This window comes from Onychostoma macrolepis, chromosome 19, assembly GCF_012432095.1.
Source record: "Onychostoma macrolepis isolate SWU-2019 chromosome 19, ASM1243209v1, whole genome shotgun sequence".
Classification (NCBI taxonomy): domain Eukaryota; kingdom Metazoa; phylum Chordata; class Actinopteri; order Cypriniformes; family Cyprinidae; genus Onychostoma; species Onychostoma macrolepis.
In genome coordinates this window covers 12,440,423-12,457,644 of record NC_081173.1, presented here as the reverse complement: position 1 = coordinate 12,457,644, position 17,222 = coordinate 12,440,423, and the positions used below count along the sequence as shown (strand labels likewise).

Below are 17,222 nucleotides of genomic sequence, written 5' to 3'. Positions count from 1 at the left end.
AAAGCTACTGCAAAATAAATAAAACAAATAAAAATGACAAAAGTCTAATAAAATTACTAAAATCTAACAAAAATGAAAATAAAAACTGAAAATATAAAATAAAAACTAATTCAAAATATTGATACATACTTCAATAGTATATAAATAATACTAAGATAACACTGTATTGAACCTGGATGATTACCTTGAAGTTATGGCTAGGTTTCTCTGCAGCAAAGTTTATCACCCTCTGTCTTACTTTCTCTTTCTGTGTTTGTTTCTCTTGATCTCATCCCACTGATTCTGACTACAGCAGCAGTGGAAGTAGGCTGCGAACTCTATAAATAAAGATGGCCAGCAGGGTGCTGGAGCTGTGGCTAGCCATCCTTTACAGCACTGTCACACAGTATCAGCTGCTTCGCTCGCCACATTCTTACACTGCATTGAAAAACAAGAGCAGCGAGAGAAAGAGCGTATGAAAGGAGGTCAGTGTGCACGCATGAATCTGTTGTGTTAAAGAGCTGCATGGATACGCTTGTGCATAGCTTCTGTTCAAAAGAAACCCACTGCACTATTCCTCATAGCAGTGTGATGCTTTTTCTTGTGGAGGAAATTCACACACAGACTTGTGAAGACCGTGTCTAGCAGAGCAGGAAGACACTGTTCTTTAGAAGAGATCAGAGATTCATTGGTTAGCACTGGCAATGCTGGCTGATTCTGGATGTGTCAGGAAACTGAGCATGGAGACAGCAAACTGACCTTCAGTGAAGACAGCATTTCTATATTTTAGCGTTTTGGCAGTCGAAAAATGAGACAGCTGACAACCCAGTGGCGACGCTGCTTTCCTATGATGTTTTAAGCATGGAACTTGTCTCTCTTTCTTTAATTCTCTCTCTCTCATTGTTTCTCCATCGCATTATCTACATCTCCATTTGAACATCCATGTATAAACTGCATTGTTCTGTTCTGTTTTTAGTATTATAATTCTTCTATATAATAACCACCATTAAAACGCACTGAAGTGTGACGATTATGATGACAAAGATGACAAATTATTCCAGTTCCTGTGTGTTCTGCCTCACTGGAACCCAATCAGTTATGCCATATGACTAGAGGTGATAATATACACTGCTGTTCAAAGGTTTGGGGTTAGAAAGATTTTTTAAAAGAAAATTAATACTTTTATTCAGCAAGGATGCATTAAATTGATCAAAAGTGACAGTACAGACATTTACAATGTTGCAAAACATTTTTATTTAAAACATTTCTATTTCTGTTTGTTTTCTTAAATTTCTATTCATCGAAGAATCCTGAAAAAATAAAAATAAATTCACAGTTTTCACAAAAATATGAAACAGCACTGTTTTCAGCATTGATAATAATAATGTTTCTTGAGCACCAAATCAACATATTAGCAGTGTTGGGCAAGCTACTTGGAAAATGTAGTGAGCTAAGCTAACAGTTACTCTTCATTAAATGAAGCTTCACTACACTAAAGCTACAGCCCTGGGAAATGTAACAAGCTAAGCTAAAGCAACATGGCAAAAGTAGTTTACTACATCTAAGCTATTTAAAAAAAAAAAAAATCATTTTTATATTGAACTAACATCATACCAAGTCAATGCTCTCTCAGTGATCAATAAAACTGTCAGTCAAGCAGATAGACAGGGATAATAGTTCATGGGCCTGTACCATGATGGCAGATGAACAAATTCAGAGTTATAGGATTAGTTTTGAGTTGACAAAACCAAACCACTCCAGTCTGGCTTTATTGGTACCATGATGCTGATCATCAGCTTTCTTTGTCAACTCAGGCTTTGATCCTGAGTTTGTGGAGTGCGTGCACATGAATGTGTGACATCAGTGGCGAACAGCCAATCACAACACAGAGCAAGTGTGATTCACTTCTCATGAGAGAGCCAGCGAGATTCAAAACTCTTTTCTTTTTTTTTTAAAGTTAAGAGATTAAAGAATATGAGGAATTTAAACACATTTCCACTGAAGTAGTTGTCCATGAAAGAGGACAAATAAAGGAAATTATCTTGCTCTATCAGTGCAGTCACAAGTGAAACTTGTGAAGTTAGTTAATATAGTTGATAATAGAGACTTGAACATGTAAGGTGACATGTAGCCATTTTAAAGTGTTAAGTGTTATCTGTTGATTCTACCGCTTATTTATATTACATATTATCTGTATATATTAATATTCATTTAAAATAAATGCTTTATAATAATTGTTAAACTAAAAATGCTTGTTTGTAATGGATTAATAATAATATAAATCATATGTGAATTGTAATTTACAAGGTATTTTTTATAAGGTACTTTATAGTGACCTTTAATTTGTAGGAAGATAAACTGGGGGAGTGACTTTTTTTGTGTCAGACATGTGTCACTTTGCTCACATCTGATTGGTCTAATTTCACTTTGAGATCCCTAACACAGAACATAACCTGCCCTGGAGCAGGTTAGCCATGGGAGTGTAAGTTACTATGGCAATGAATGCAGCTAAAAGCCAAGCCACTTTCATGGTACCTAAAACCCAGGATTGGTGCAAACTAAACTGAAACTTACCTGGCTAGCCAGCTAAACCAGCTTCATGATACAGGCCCCTGGTTAATTGTTTATTCAACAACTGTTACAAACCAATTTGTCAACAAAAATCATTATGTACAGGGCCGGATTTACCTCATATTGTGACATAGGCAAAATACATTTTTGCTGTCGGCTGGAAGTAGGCTACTGTGGATTTATTGTATACAGATACATTTATACAAAGGGTAACACTTAACAATAAGGTTTGTTAGTTAACATTAGCGAACTAGTGTAGTTAACGAACTAAGAATGAACAATACTTCTGCAGCATTTATTAATCTTAATGTTAATTTCAACATTTACTAATGTATTATTTAAATCAAAAGTTGTTTGTTGACATTAGTTTAATGCACTGTGAACTAACGTGAACTACCAATTTTTGACCAGCGAATGTTTTTCCCCTTCGTTACCGCCACATCAGAGGCAGTAGGCTACGTGCATCACATTTACGTTTTCATGAACTTGCCGGTTCTGTCGCTATGTGGGCGCTCAGTTTTTTTTTCTGTTATTTGGCCAAAATATCATATTATAAAATATTCAGCACTTCACACAAGCTATTTGGCTGTGACTCAACAACAAATGATAGACTAAGACACTCTCTGCTACTTAAAAACAAACAAACAAACAAACATTAGCCTTTATAAATATAGTGTTTTTTGAGTAAAGAAAACGCTGTACTTATTAAATCAACAGTTCTTTATTTACCTTCAGACTGCAAACAAGCTGATGCTCCAAACTGCGTGCCGCACTTCATTCACGAGAGAGACGGGAGGAATAATGAGGTTTGACTGACAGTTTGAGGAGCCAATGGCGTTACGAGGTTTAGTGGCGGAGGCGTCACTTACTGATCCAGGATCAGTGATCTGTAGCAGTTATATTTCTGATTTGAGCTCGAGTTTCAGAAATGCTTTGGAAAATGTAACGTTAGCTTTTGTTGACGCTACCGTGCTACTTGATCAAAAATAGAGCTTCGCTACTGAAAAACTATTTGATTCAGAAAGCAGCGACGCTACCACCACGCTACTGAGAAATGTAGTTAAACTACTAGCGTCACTACTTGTAGCGACGCTACTGCCCAACACTGCATATTAGAATGATTTCTAAAGGATCATTCAGCTTTGAATTAATTACACAAGAATATTTTACATTTTAAAATATATTAAATAAAAAAGAAACTGCTTTAAATTATAATAATATTTCACAATAATACTGTTTTTACTGTATTTTTGAACAAATAAATGCAGCCTTGGTGAACATAAGAAACTTATTTTGAGCCCAAACAGTAAACAAATAGTTCAAATATTGATAATTATTATTTGAAATCTATTTTTGTTGATTTTTTTTTGTATATAAGACATTTCATTGTCATGCACCAGTGTTTTTGGCCAAGTTAGCATGCGATGTCGCTCCATGAGGGTTACTTCAAGATGTAGATAGTGTGAAATGTTGTATCTGACATGCTTTAAAAGCCCATTTCTCACCTTCTTCTTCATCTTTACATTCTTGAAGATGGCGTGCACTCTCCAGGTCTTTGCAAACATGGCACCAAACGCTGTTGTGTAACCCACAATAAGGATCCATGTACGGACCTAAAACATTAAATGTGAAAGTAAAGCAAGGTTGCTACAAACCAGAAGTTCTTATAATTTAAGCACTGAAATAAGATTGGACCCTAACACCAGTATATAGAATACAAAGCAGCAGAAACTGCAAAACCATAAAATCTAATGATCCCACGCCCGCTATCGGAACGCAAATTGGGTGCCAGGGTGTGTAGTGAATTCTGTGGAAGTTCCTGAGGCGTAATTTTTTCTCTTTGTCCTCCCTTCATCTTCTGTCTCTCTTGCTCTCTCCCACAGATCTAGTATTCTTTATTCTGAGCTCCTCTGGGAAAGAAAATTTTAGCATGTAAAAGGCAGGAATCAACGATAAGGATGGCCTGCTGGCCTGGAGACTGTTAGAAAGTTTGGAGCCAGTTTATGGAACTGCAGTGCTGTCACTAGATCTTGTTTGAAGATAATGTAAATTTTACGTTTTGATGTGGTTTTTATGTGTGATGTGTTGAGCATTGTTGTAAATTCTTCTGATTTAAATTGTCACCAAATGCATGTTAAAATTGTGACTGAAATTTGATCATGTTAGACACATAGAAGGGTTGAAAAATCATAATTAAATTAAATTAATATGTGAGTTCTTTCCACCAAATTTATGAATTTATAGTTGACACATTTTATTGTTTAAAACAAAATGGTGGTACCTGTTTTTATTTATTTACTGGAATTAGCAATATAATTAATTTCTAAATAGTTAAAAATAGGTTGCTAGTGTTGAAAGAATATTAGCAGAAAAGTCCTTATTGTTGATCCCTGATAAGTTCAACCCATTTTGTCTAGGATAAAGCAAGCGAGCAAACATGAAAAAAAACTTTATTTAATAAAAAAGCATGAATAATAAATGTACAGTTTTACTCTATCCTTAATATTGCATCGCAAGCCTTCATCTTTACAGGCCGGAAAGACGGACCAATTTCAGGCAGGTAGCATGTGTCCTGCTCAACACATTTGTAAGCTATTTCCCCTGAGACTAAAGCTACTGCAGTAGCCAAAGCCTCGTAATTAAAAGGTGAATTATGGTCACATGCAAACAGGCAGTGGAAGCGTGACGAGACACATCCAATCATGCTTACTCAGTTTGCTGACACAGTCTGAGTAGCAGAGGTGAAAAGTGTTCAGATTCAGATACAGAGGAGACCAAGGCTAGTTGTCTCAGGGGAAGTTGTCTCAATCTTTAAAAAGTTTCAAGTCAAATTTCCAGTTGCACAAAAGTTTGTTTTCTCCAGCACTGGTTTGCATGTTCATAACACCAATGTCATAAATTAGTCCTATAGTATAATAATTATCAATGTTCTTCACACTAAAATCATTATGCTTGCTTATTATTGTGACAGTTTATCCATTATAGTTGTTTGTAGCCAGGAAAAAACTTAGAACTTAGAGTCATTACTCACAGTACAGAGGGTCTCAAATTCCTTGTCTGACACAAAGGATCCGTCCAGACCAAAGAGGAAAATGGAGGCGTATGACAGCATGCCCCCCAGAATGATCAGGTTGTTCATATAGGGACTCGACATTTTGATCAGCCTGCAGATGGAGAGAACCACACATCTGATACATTAAATATTCACATTTCATTAATTATAAACTACTGCAATTAAATGTGCATCTACACCTATGACTGTATTATATATAGCGGGACCTAAAAGCTCGAAACCACTAGTAGAAGTGCATTTATTTTGCACTATTGTAATAATATTATACACATTTATGCCATTGTGAGTAATATTATCAGAATAAGTTTGAAACCAAAGAACGTCTTCTGGGAATCAAGAATTTATGGGGAAATAGGTGTGCACATCCAAAACCCAAATGGGCTCAGGTGCAGTACAACAGAACAGTAATAAAAAAAGAAAAAAAAGAAAGAAGATAGATACACAGATAGATCTAAAAAAAAAAAAAAAAAAATATATATATATATATATATATATATACACAGTAACTGTAAAATGTGAATGTTTCTATGTTTTCTATGTTAATATTTTAAAATGTAATTTATTCTTGTGATGGTAAAGCAGAATTTTCAGCATAATTACTCCAGTCTTCAGTGTCACATGGTCCTTCAGAAATAATTCCAATATGCTTATTTGCTGCTCAGGAAACATTTCAAATATTATATGTTTTTCCAGGATTCTTTGATGAATAGAAAATATAAAAGAACAGCATTTATTTGAAACTGAAATCTTTTGTGACATTATAAGTGTCTTTACCATCACTGCTGATTAAATTAATGCATCCTTGATGAATAAAATTATTCATTGAAAAAAAAAAAAGCCAAAATCTTTCTGATCCCAAATTTTGAACAGCAGTGTATCTAGATTGACTCGAAATGAATGCAGAATCTTAAATATGAACTATTCCTATCTTAACTTTTCTATTTTACATTTATCAAAATCTTAAAAACTGATTTCCATATGAAACAAACGATCCCAGATTTTCAATGTGGTCTTATTCTTGAACTAATTCCTTGCTCAGCACTGACCTGTGGTTGCGGTTTTTGATGTTAAAGAATAGGAAGGCTCCTCCCATGAGCATGCCCAGGATAGTGATGGTAGACAGGATGCTGTAGAGGGGGACATTTATTTGCCGGCGCTGCAGACGCACAAACGTCCGATCCTTCGGCGGTTCAACACCTATAAGAGTCATGATGGTTCACAGTCAGTTAGTCTCAGAGTCACCTCTAAGAACGTCACCTCTGAGAAAGCTTTCAACATCTTCTAGGAAGACGCTCCTGTGTAATTTAAATGACTCAGGTTTTAAAATGCCATGCCAACTAGAGAGAGAATTGATGGGGTTTTCTAGTCACTAATGTGACATATTAGCTCTATTTCTGCCCAAGATTACATAATAATGTTTGTGGACTGGCTTAAAAACGGTGGCGGTGATTGTGATGTAAGATGCGATTAGATCTTACATCATAATGAGAAGTTGGAAGACAGTCGAGCACTTAAACCAAATGAGTCACCAAAAATGACTTGCATGAACAAACTCGATGTCTTGACAACCTGGGTGTTTTCAAGTACTACTGTGAGGCTTTACTGCTATTAGCTCAAAAGCAAATGGTTTAGAATCTTTTTCAGTCGAACTCAGTTGTGGTCAGTGTTTGAACTTTTTTCCCCACTTAACCCTATAAAGCCTACTGTGCCACATTTAATATGCACATTTGGACTTTAAATTAACAATATAATCAAAACATTGCTGAAAAACCTGGCTCCTGCATCAGCCACACCACTCGCATGCGTTGTGGTACTCTCGTGAACGAGACTGACACGGAAGAGAAGAATTAGTTGAATAAAGTCGTGCACAAAAAGTATTCTCGTAGCTTCATAAAATTTTAACAATGTCCTTACTACCTTTCTGGGCCTTGAACATGCATTGCTGTCTGTGGAGGGTCAGAAAGCTCTTGGATTTCATCGAAAAAATCTTAATTTGTGTTCCGAAGATGAACAAAGTTCTTATGGGTGAATTTTCTGAATGACAGGATTTTCATTTTTGGTTGAACTATCCCTTTAAGGTAGTAAAAGGCCTTTTATTATCATTATAAAAACTTCCTCCTTCAGATTGTGGTACATATTTCTTTTTGCAGTGAAATATTTACATTTTTTATAAAGTAAATGTAAGAATAGCTTTTATATTGTTAGTAATATGCCAAGATAAACACTTGCTGAATGGAAGCAAGTTGGGACTAGATTTTCAAAAAAAAAATTGTGTATGGAAAATGGAGGAACACTTACTTTAGATTATACTTACACTTGCATTAGATTATATGTTTTGCATAATTTTGCTCAAATCGAGTGTTATTTTCTCCTTGGGTTTGAGCTCCGTATTCTCCTATATCATACTATTTGAGCCAAAATGTATCGAATACGATACTCAAAAAAGCACATATGCATTTTTCTTTAGATTTTAGGTTCAACAATCTGTTCTATTTCAACAAAATTACATTTCCTGACTATTATTTCATATATCAGGCTTTACAGTAAGTATGCCAAATGATTCCCTCAGATCCTCTTAACAAGTTCCATTAAAGACAATAAAATGTTTTATTTCTTGTCCACCACTGTTTTCCACAGAGGCAGTTTGAAAAGAAAAGAAATATCCAGGGATTATGGAAAAAACAAACAAAAGAATGTCAATGTGAGCAAATAGAAAAATAACTCTTGAATTATTCAGATGACCACACACGGAACAGTGAGTACACAACATTGGCAGGCGTGTGAACCTTCTGTCTCTCTCTCAGTCAAACGCTGACCCACAAACACACACAAACGGGGCTTTTCCTACCTTGGAACCTGATGGTGTTGTTGATAAGGTCCAGTACATCTGCAATGGCGTTGTACTCGCCCACCTTCACCTCTTGACCCTCTGTGAAAAACAGCAAGAACAAGAGGACAGCGGTGATAAGAGCAGTGTGTTCAAAGGCGGCGGCCCCCGGAGAGAAACAAAACAATAGACAGTAAATTTAGTTTCTATGCACTCCACTGCAGAACTAGTCCAACATATTGTCCCAAAATGCTCAGGGCGATGCTGACCTAAAAAAGTATGTAAATTGTAACCTTATGCATTTGCACATCAATTAAAAGGCACCTGATTAGCAAATCTGCAAAAACAATGATTTGAGACAAACACTGTCTCATGATGTCTAACTCAGAAAAACAGCTTTACTTTATTCAGAAAACATAACAGCTTCACCGACAAGGACACAGTACATTTTTCCAACAAAAAACAAAAATGTCCTTTAAATCTAGTCAATATTTAGTCTTGTTATATTCATTAATTTTAGCCAATTTTACTATGAATGAAATGGTATATAATTCACAAAAACATTTTAGTGCAAAATATGACATACCCTACCACTCAAATGTTGCATTTATTTGATCAAAAATACAGTAAATACTGTAATATTGTGAAATATTATTACAGTTTAAAATAATGGTTTTAAGGAGCTCAAGAGATATTTCTTGTTATTATTAATGTTGAAAACTGACCCCAAACTTTTGAATGAATAATGAATATGAAAACATAAAAATGTGCCAGACTGTAAAAGACCAAATAAATATTTAGTAATTTCATCTAGTATAAACAAAAGCTTTGGAATGAGCTAATTAACCAGGTATCAAAATACCAATTTCTTCTTCTAAAAACATTATTAGTGCAGTGTTAACATCTTGTATTTTTTTTCTTAGTTTTTTTTTTTCCCACTTAATTATCACCATGATGCATCTTTTTTGTTATGTTTTATTACTGCTGACAAAACAAAAGGCCTTGTTGACAAGAATAATATTGAACTGGGTATTAAAGATGAAAACAGGATGGTTAGGTGAAATTTAAGGTTACGTATCCACAGATGCGATAAAATAAAACTTAGTGTCAATAACCTCCCAGCAGAACAAGACTTACTCTCAGAGGCCAAATACAAAGCAAGTCAATTCCAAAAGCCATCTTAAAACTCAATATATCTCCCTGGTGTGCGCTTCACAACTGCTTGTGTATTGACTGTCGCACTCACAGGGAAAAAATCTCACTTAAAAACAGAGAACATGGGAAATAAGATATTTATCACTTGGCTCCTGGAAATGCATGTGTTTCCAAGACTAAACATTTACCATATGAATATGAATTGGGATGCCAACCCACATTCTGCAACCCTCATTGCAATTCATCTGATGGTTTCAGGTTTTCCCATTTAACTGCTGTGGGTTCAACCAGGCCAAACTTTAATGTCAATAAAAATTTAAACACCGAACTAGATTAGGTTTTGTACTCTCGATGGTCTTGCTGTGTCAGGAGAATCATTGACTGTGAATAATCAGCGCTGTCCGTGTACATGTTTTTACTGTAGAGAGCGTCATCGTTCAGGTACTTTGACCATGAGATCAAACTAATAGACAGTGTTCAGTTACTAGTTGTCAACTGTAATTACTTAAAAAGCCTTATATGTTGGTCAGGGTTACGTCTTTGTCAAAAATGCAGTAAGAAAGAAACAGTTTGGCCAGAACACAATCTTGCCAGGAGGTCATTGTCAAATAACTAGGTTAAGAAATGGCTCTGAGTGTCTTGTCCAGATGGTTTGGTGTGTGGTGGCAGTGGGTGTGATATAGGAGCTGACAGACTGGGACTCTAAAGATGGATGACAGGCTCAATTGAGGATCAGAACATCTTTAAATATTCAGCCTGGGCTACGCCTTCCTATCCTTTACCAGTGAGGGAGGAAGAGAGAGAGAGGTTGGAAAGGAATGGAACCTTAACAAGGAAATTTGAATGACTTATTCTTAAAATATCTGTCTTATTTTCCAGTTTAAGTATCTAAAATTGGATACTTTTAATCTTTAATACAAGTTTATTTTGTCTTACTGCAATGGCAGATTTTTTCATTTATTTAAAGTGTAAACAAGTAGAACAATTTAGAAAAATAAACAAAATCGCAAAAAAAACAAAAAAAAAACATAAACAAATAAATAAATAAATAAAATCTGCCAGTACAGTAAGATAAAATACACTTGTGTTAATGATGCACTCTCTGAAAACTAGTGAATGAAATCATGCAGTGTTGTTTCTCAAATAAATATATCTTGTTTCAGGGATATTTTTTTTTTTACTGGAAAAAAGTTAAAAAGACTAATTAAAAACTCATTAAGAAGTGATTTTTGTGTGAATGATAAAAAGACTGTCAGTGTGTGACTGAAAGCACAGTTATTTAATGAATAAAGTGAATGGGTGAATAAGCGAGAAAGTGAGTGAGTGAGTGAGTGAGTGAATGAATGACTCAAAGCTGAAATATGCTACATAACTTTTCCCCAGATTTTTGCCCCAATTTACTGGCATTGACAATCCTAGTTTATAAATGTCATATCTAGGCTGCAGATTTTGACAGAATCATGTAGTGTAGATTCAGACTATAATTCCATCCAGGATATCAAACATATTGATATTCTAAGCCAATTTTAGAACACATATTGCTTTCATTTGTCATGCGTCTCATAGCCATCAGGCACATGTTTTGTGTGAGTGTGTTCTGTTTGGAACAACTTGAAAGTCTGGTAGTGTGTGATCCTCAGCCTTTTAGTGTATGATGACCAGTTTTTCTCTGCAACCAGCAACTATGTGATGTCTAGTGTTTTAAAATCTGCTCAGATTTTAAAAGTCGTGTAGTATATTTTGAATGAATAAATGAGTTAATAAATGAGAAAGTAAATAAATATGCGTTAATGAATGGATGAATAAATGAGTATGAGTGAACAGGCAAACAAATTAATGTGTAGCTATCATGTTACTTCGCGCTATGGGACGGCATAACCTGTAAAGCTGTTCTGACACAATCTGTATTGTATCAAGCGCTATAAATAAAGGTAACTTGACTTGACTTGACTTGACTTGACTTGACTTGACTTGACTTGACTTGACTTGACTAACCAGCGTGACCTAGACTTTTTTTAGTGATATTTAGTGCCAATGGAAACGGTGCTTATTCGCAAAATTTTATGCGATATTCTAAGTTCGCGAATAAGTTAAATTCGCAACTTTGCATGGAAACCCGGCTTGTGAGAGTAAATGAATATATGAATGAGAATGTGAGTGCATGAATAAATAGTTGACTGATGAGTATGAGTGAGTGAGTTACTGTGAGTAAATAATGAAGAAGAAAGAGAGCATCTGAGAGAATATGAAAGTGAGTGAGTGATGAAGAAAGACAGAAAGCACCGTAATAGAGTGAGAACCCAAAATAAAGAAGGAGTCCAAAGCAAGCTTGTGCTTTAGGCCAGTGTGAGTTGTGATTGTTCTCGGTGTAGAAGGAGACGCTCTCTAGTGCACTGCTGATAACAGCGTCTCCTTTCTTTTTTTCATTATTTTTCCCTGACTGGCATTCGCCTTCATATTGACAGACAGTTCAATCACCCTTCAGCCAAACAGCCCTCCGATCCTGCGGCCTGCTCACAAATACAGTCTGAAGAGGTGATGTAACACACTATGGGGGGAAGCCTCTGCGCTGAAGCAGATAAGACTGAAGAGGGTGGGGAACGCTGGCCTGCGGCTGCCGTGGGGTGCGAGGGGGGAATCCCTGCTCCGAGATTAAATCCCACAAACCAGAGTTAATCTCCCCTGCCCTCAGGAAACACACACACACACACACACTGGATTAATCACATCAGTGGGCCGAGCAGGGGAATTCTCTGACCCCGTTAAGCTACAGGACGGTGCCGACACTGCCGCTGAGCATGCCGGCTATCTACGTGATGTATGGCACAATCGTCATGCTGAGATATTTGTCGCACATACTATATGAAATGACACTATCACGGAGTGAAATGTTCATGTAAGACGGAGGATGATCAACTTTGGCTGAAGGACCTATATTTGATCCAGCATTTCCTATAAAAAAGGCTTTTTAAACATGAAAAATGACCGTCTAATGGACTTACCTTGAAACTGGGTGAATTTTATGGTTCCCATGCGTTCCCCGTTCCTGAACATCACCTGACCCTGCAGAAACACACAACGAAGAACTGCTTATCACGTGGAAATGGACAGTTTGCAGAAGTCTCGATTGCACAGTTGAGATGATTAATATCATGGCACATAATCCAAGTTGGACAGATATATCTTAAAAAGATTGATTTTCCATCTTGTTGCCATATCCTTCACTCTTGGCACAGCAACAAATTGAGAGTGTATAGTTTGAAGTCTGGCACAGGGCTTGTTTTTTTAAGCCATTTATTAGATTAAAGATCTGTGAATTGATTCCGTTCTTGAGGCAAACATAATTAATTGTAGCACAATTGATTTGTTAAATTAAAGGAGCACACAGAGGTCTGAGAGGTTGTCAGGTTGTGCCAGCTGAGGAGGACTGGGATGCTTTACTGAAGAAATAAAATAAAATAATAAAAAATAAAATAACAAAAAATACAGCAAAAATAAAAGAAAAGAAAAAGAAATTATAAAATTAAATATTGTTGCACTTCTGAATATTATTTATCAAATATTTCAAAATAAATCAGTATCATAAAACTGAACATTTTATGTAAATAGGTAAATTCTGCATAATATTTATCAGATATTTCAACATAAAATATCTTGTATCAAGATCATAAAATTGAGAATTTAGGTAAATTTCTTCTTACTTCAGCAAGCACTACTAATAAAAGCCTTAGAAAGAAGTAGCACACTGGTGAAGGAAAGTTATAGGTTCAACTGAAAATAACAGCGGTCCAGGAAATATAAAAAGGCTACTGAGAACTTGAAAGTTCCTTCTTGGCCCTTGAGAGATCAACACAACAAAAAGAGCACTGTAAGAAACTTTGGATTAAATGCATCTTCCAAAGGGGAAGAAGCCAGATAATGTTAAAGGGGTGGTTGATTGCGATTTCACTTTTTTAACATTAGTTAGTGTGTAATGTTGCTGTTTGAGCATAAACAATATCTGCAAAGTTGCGGCGCTGAAAGTTCAATGCAAACGGAGATATCGTCTTTTAAAATTCTGGCATTTTAATGCCTACAAAAATGATTGGTAAGGGACTACACTTACTACACTTACTTCCCGGGTCTGTTACATCACGAACCCAGAAACACCCCGCCTCCGGTAACACGCAACAAAGGGGGGCGAGGCCATGCTGTGCTGCTTTAGAGAAAAGGAAGAGAAAACTAGGGGTGCACGTAAAAATCTATTCATATATGAATCGCGATTCTGTCTTCTAACGATTCTAATGGATTCACAAGTTTCAAAATCATGTTCTAAAACAGCGGTTCTCAATCCTGTTCCTTGCGTCGCCCTGCTCTGCACACGCTCTACATCTCTCTCTCTCTCTCTCTCCAACAATGAAATGTTCCATTTATACACTTATTTTCACACAGCTATGACAAGCGTTAAACATGGACATGCGTGTGGCTACTGTACTGTATTAAAGCTTTAATCAGGATAAAACCGTATATTAAAAGCTAACAGAAGCAGTAGCACTTACAAATAACAGCATATCTATAAGTATGAGACAACAACAAACAAAAAACATACCATTAAAAGCCGTGCTTGCACAGGTTCTGCGCGATCCTCTTCAATAATATCATCTGCGTCTCAATCGGGCTCAAACTGATAAGCAATATTGACGACGCCATTGTTTACAATACAACCCGGAGCACATGTCGCTGAGCTGAGGGGCGGGACTTTAGATGCACACTAGAGGCAGTTTAGCCAATCACAACACACTGGACCAGCTAACCAATCTGAGCCCATTGCGTATTTCTGAGGGAGGGGCTTCATAAAACCAGGAAATGATCAGCGCATTTAGAGGAGAAGGGACAGAGCGGTGTGGAATAAAGGTAAATTATGTGAAAAATAATGCGTTTTTTAAAAATGAAGCATTAACACATGTTAGACTGCACCCCATAAAACACAATCAAGCCACCCCTTTAAGTAAATAAAAAATAATAAATCATATCCCCCAGTTACAAAACATAATCATTAACAGAGGAATTTCCTGCAAAATCATGAATTCAAATATGTCGTATCAGATGTTGCAGGTTAATCATGGACATCTGATCAAAGCACAGACAGGTATATAGCATTTTTACATAAATAGTTTTTTAAAAGCTCCATCACTGGATCAAAATATTATCTAGTTTGCTCATTATGTCTTAAAAAAAAGAAAACGTGTAAATGTGGTTTGCTGTCTGTCTGCCCCTGAAGCTGCCTAATGAGCCATTTAAAAGGATTTGGGATCACTCGGCCCAATAAAATAACAGGTGAGAGGCATACTGCATTACCATGGCAATAATTAGAAGCCCATTAAAACCATGGGAGGCAACTCAGAAGCGATCGTATCTCTAAAAACGTCTGTCTTTGAAGTGTAGAGCAGACTGCGGTCCCAGTGCAATATGATTCTTTGTTTAGCTGCTCTGACGTGGGTGCGCTGGATGAATGCTCGCCTTCACAAAACACATTAAAGCTGCAATTCAGAATTATGTGTGTAAACAATATATAATGTGAACTGCAGTACTTTGTCAAATGAAATTTACTGACTCTAAAGCCCTACCTATGGAAATTTACATATCCTTCATAGTTTCCGAGACATCATTTTGATTTATATGCTGAGCAAGATGTCATTTTTGTAACACTGTAGAGACAGCAAGGAGAAACGTCAGTCATATTTTGTTGTTCAGGACCATCGCTTTCATTATTCACAAAACAACTCCTTTTGTGTTTGATGGAAGAAAGAAAGATAAACTGTCACTTTAAGACTCAAGCTGTAGTTGGAGAGTTTTTCTAAATCAATGAAGTCTTCAAACTTTCTTTTTTTAGACTGGTTTCATAACATTAGAACAGCTGAAAATAGATTGTGTTGCGCTGCAGGTGTGGGCTGATGGGTCAAACATGTTGATGGCACATTTTATCAGTGTGTGTGAGTGTGAGTCTGTGCAGAGGTGTGGACAGGCCGGGCAGGAGGCCTTATGGAGGTCACACAGGTGTGCAAGGCACCCTCAGGCCTGTAAAAGGGGTTGTGTGTTGAGGTGATGAAGGTGATAAAAGCGAATGATGATGTTTCTCTTGAACCAACCAAACAGCCACTTATTATAGCAGCTAGTTTTGTCCTGAAATATCTCACACATATTCAGTGATATCAACTGTCTACTGATGATGCAATGACTCCATGCATTCAGATATATATATATATATATATATATATATACAGACCCCAATAGTCCACATCTGCAGTGTAATAGTCTATTTTCAACTTCTCTAATATTATAATATTTGATTGATGTTTTAGAAGCAGATGTTTTAAGCAATCCAAGTACACTGAGTAACTTGAAAAGTTAGAAAAGTTAGTGGTAAATATTCCAAGAAACATGTTTAAGATACAAAAACTGGAACATAATAAAAATTGTATATGGAATCGAGTAGGTGAAAGGATGGCTACTCTTAATGTGACACCAACTGTCAAACGCAGAGGAGGAAGCGTGATGGTCTCTGACTCTTTTGCTGGATCCGGAGTCTGTGACTTACACAGTAAGTGTCACCCTGAACCAAAAAGACTACCACAGCATTTTCAACTGGACACAAGCGTAAAAGCAATGCTATACCTACTGTACAAGTGCAACACATTTTTGGGAACTTTGCAAATGCTGAGAACAGCTTTACAAACCATATTTTCATCGGATGTTATATCTGCAAAAAGAGGCTTTGGTTTAGAAATTTAGATTACATTTTAATTTCCTTATTTCTCCAGTTGAGTATTTTTTTTTTGTATGCTTTAATGTAAGTACATTAAACTGTGTAAATTTCAATAAAAACTGAACAAATTAGGTTTTCAACACTTTTGACCAGTAGTGTTTCTTGATTCTCATCAGCATCCTTATACTCAGGATCTTTATACAAGAAAACAATGTGAAATCTGACCCTTAAATTATCATTCATACATTTGAGTTCAGTAAGGTGTTATTGAAAGACGTCTCTTATGCTTATTAAGGCTCCATTTATGTGATCAAAAATGCAGTAAAAGCAGTAATACTGTGTAACATTATTACAATTTAGGATGTCTATTTTAATATACTTTGAAATTTTATTTATTGCTGAATTTTCAGCAGCCATTACTCCAGTCTTCAGTGTTGCATAATCCTTCAGAAATTATTATAATATGCAATTCTGCTGCTCAAGAACATTTTAATTTCTTTAAAAATACATATACTATTGACCCCAAACTTCTGATTGGAAAAGTATGTTTGCTTCTACAATGTACCATCAAGAAAGTTGTGCTAACCCTCTCTAAACCAAATAAAAGCAGCACAGCACCACTCTTCACTCAAAATGATCCACAGAGACTTCTCTAAGATAATGTTTTACTTCCTGAGGCATGCTGGCACTCAATCGATAGCTCTTCTCAGAGGACTCAAAGTCTGATGGAGAAGCTAGAACAGCCCGTTCTGTTGGACAAAGACCCAGCCATCGGTACGAGACAAACCTGATCCTTGTGGGACCACTAAATCTGTTGTAGTCAGATTGCAATCTAGTTTTATGGGACTATGTTCCAGAAGATTCTCTGCAAT

At 36.2% G+C, this 17,222-nt stretch overlaps 1 protein-coding gene across 1 annotated transcript in view; it reads right to left on the bottom strand.

The window, feature by feature from the left end:
• gabbr2 (gamma-aminobutyric acid (GABA) B receptor, 2) overlaps window positions 1–17,222 on the bottom strand; it is a 221,288-nt gene that overhangs the window by 53,849 nt on the left and 150,217 nt on the right. The window contains exons 8-12 of the mRNA XM_058754343.1: window positions 12,608–12,668; window positions 8,472–8,552; window positions 6,670–6,820; window positions 5,582–5,714; window positions 4,056–4,163 (exon numbers count right to left, since the gene is read on the bottom strand). Coding sequence (XP_058610326.1) covers window positions 4,056–4,163; window positions 5,582–5,714; window positions 6,670–6,820; window positions 8,472–8,552; window positions 12,608–12,668 — 534 coding nt within the window. The remainder of the gene's footprint in view (window positions 1–4,055; window positions 4,164–5,581; window positions 5,715–6,669; window positions 6,821–8,471; window positions 8,553–12,607; window positions 12,669–17,222) is intronic.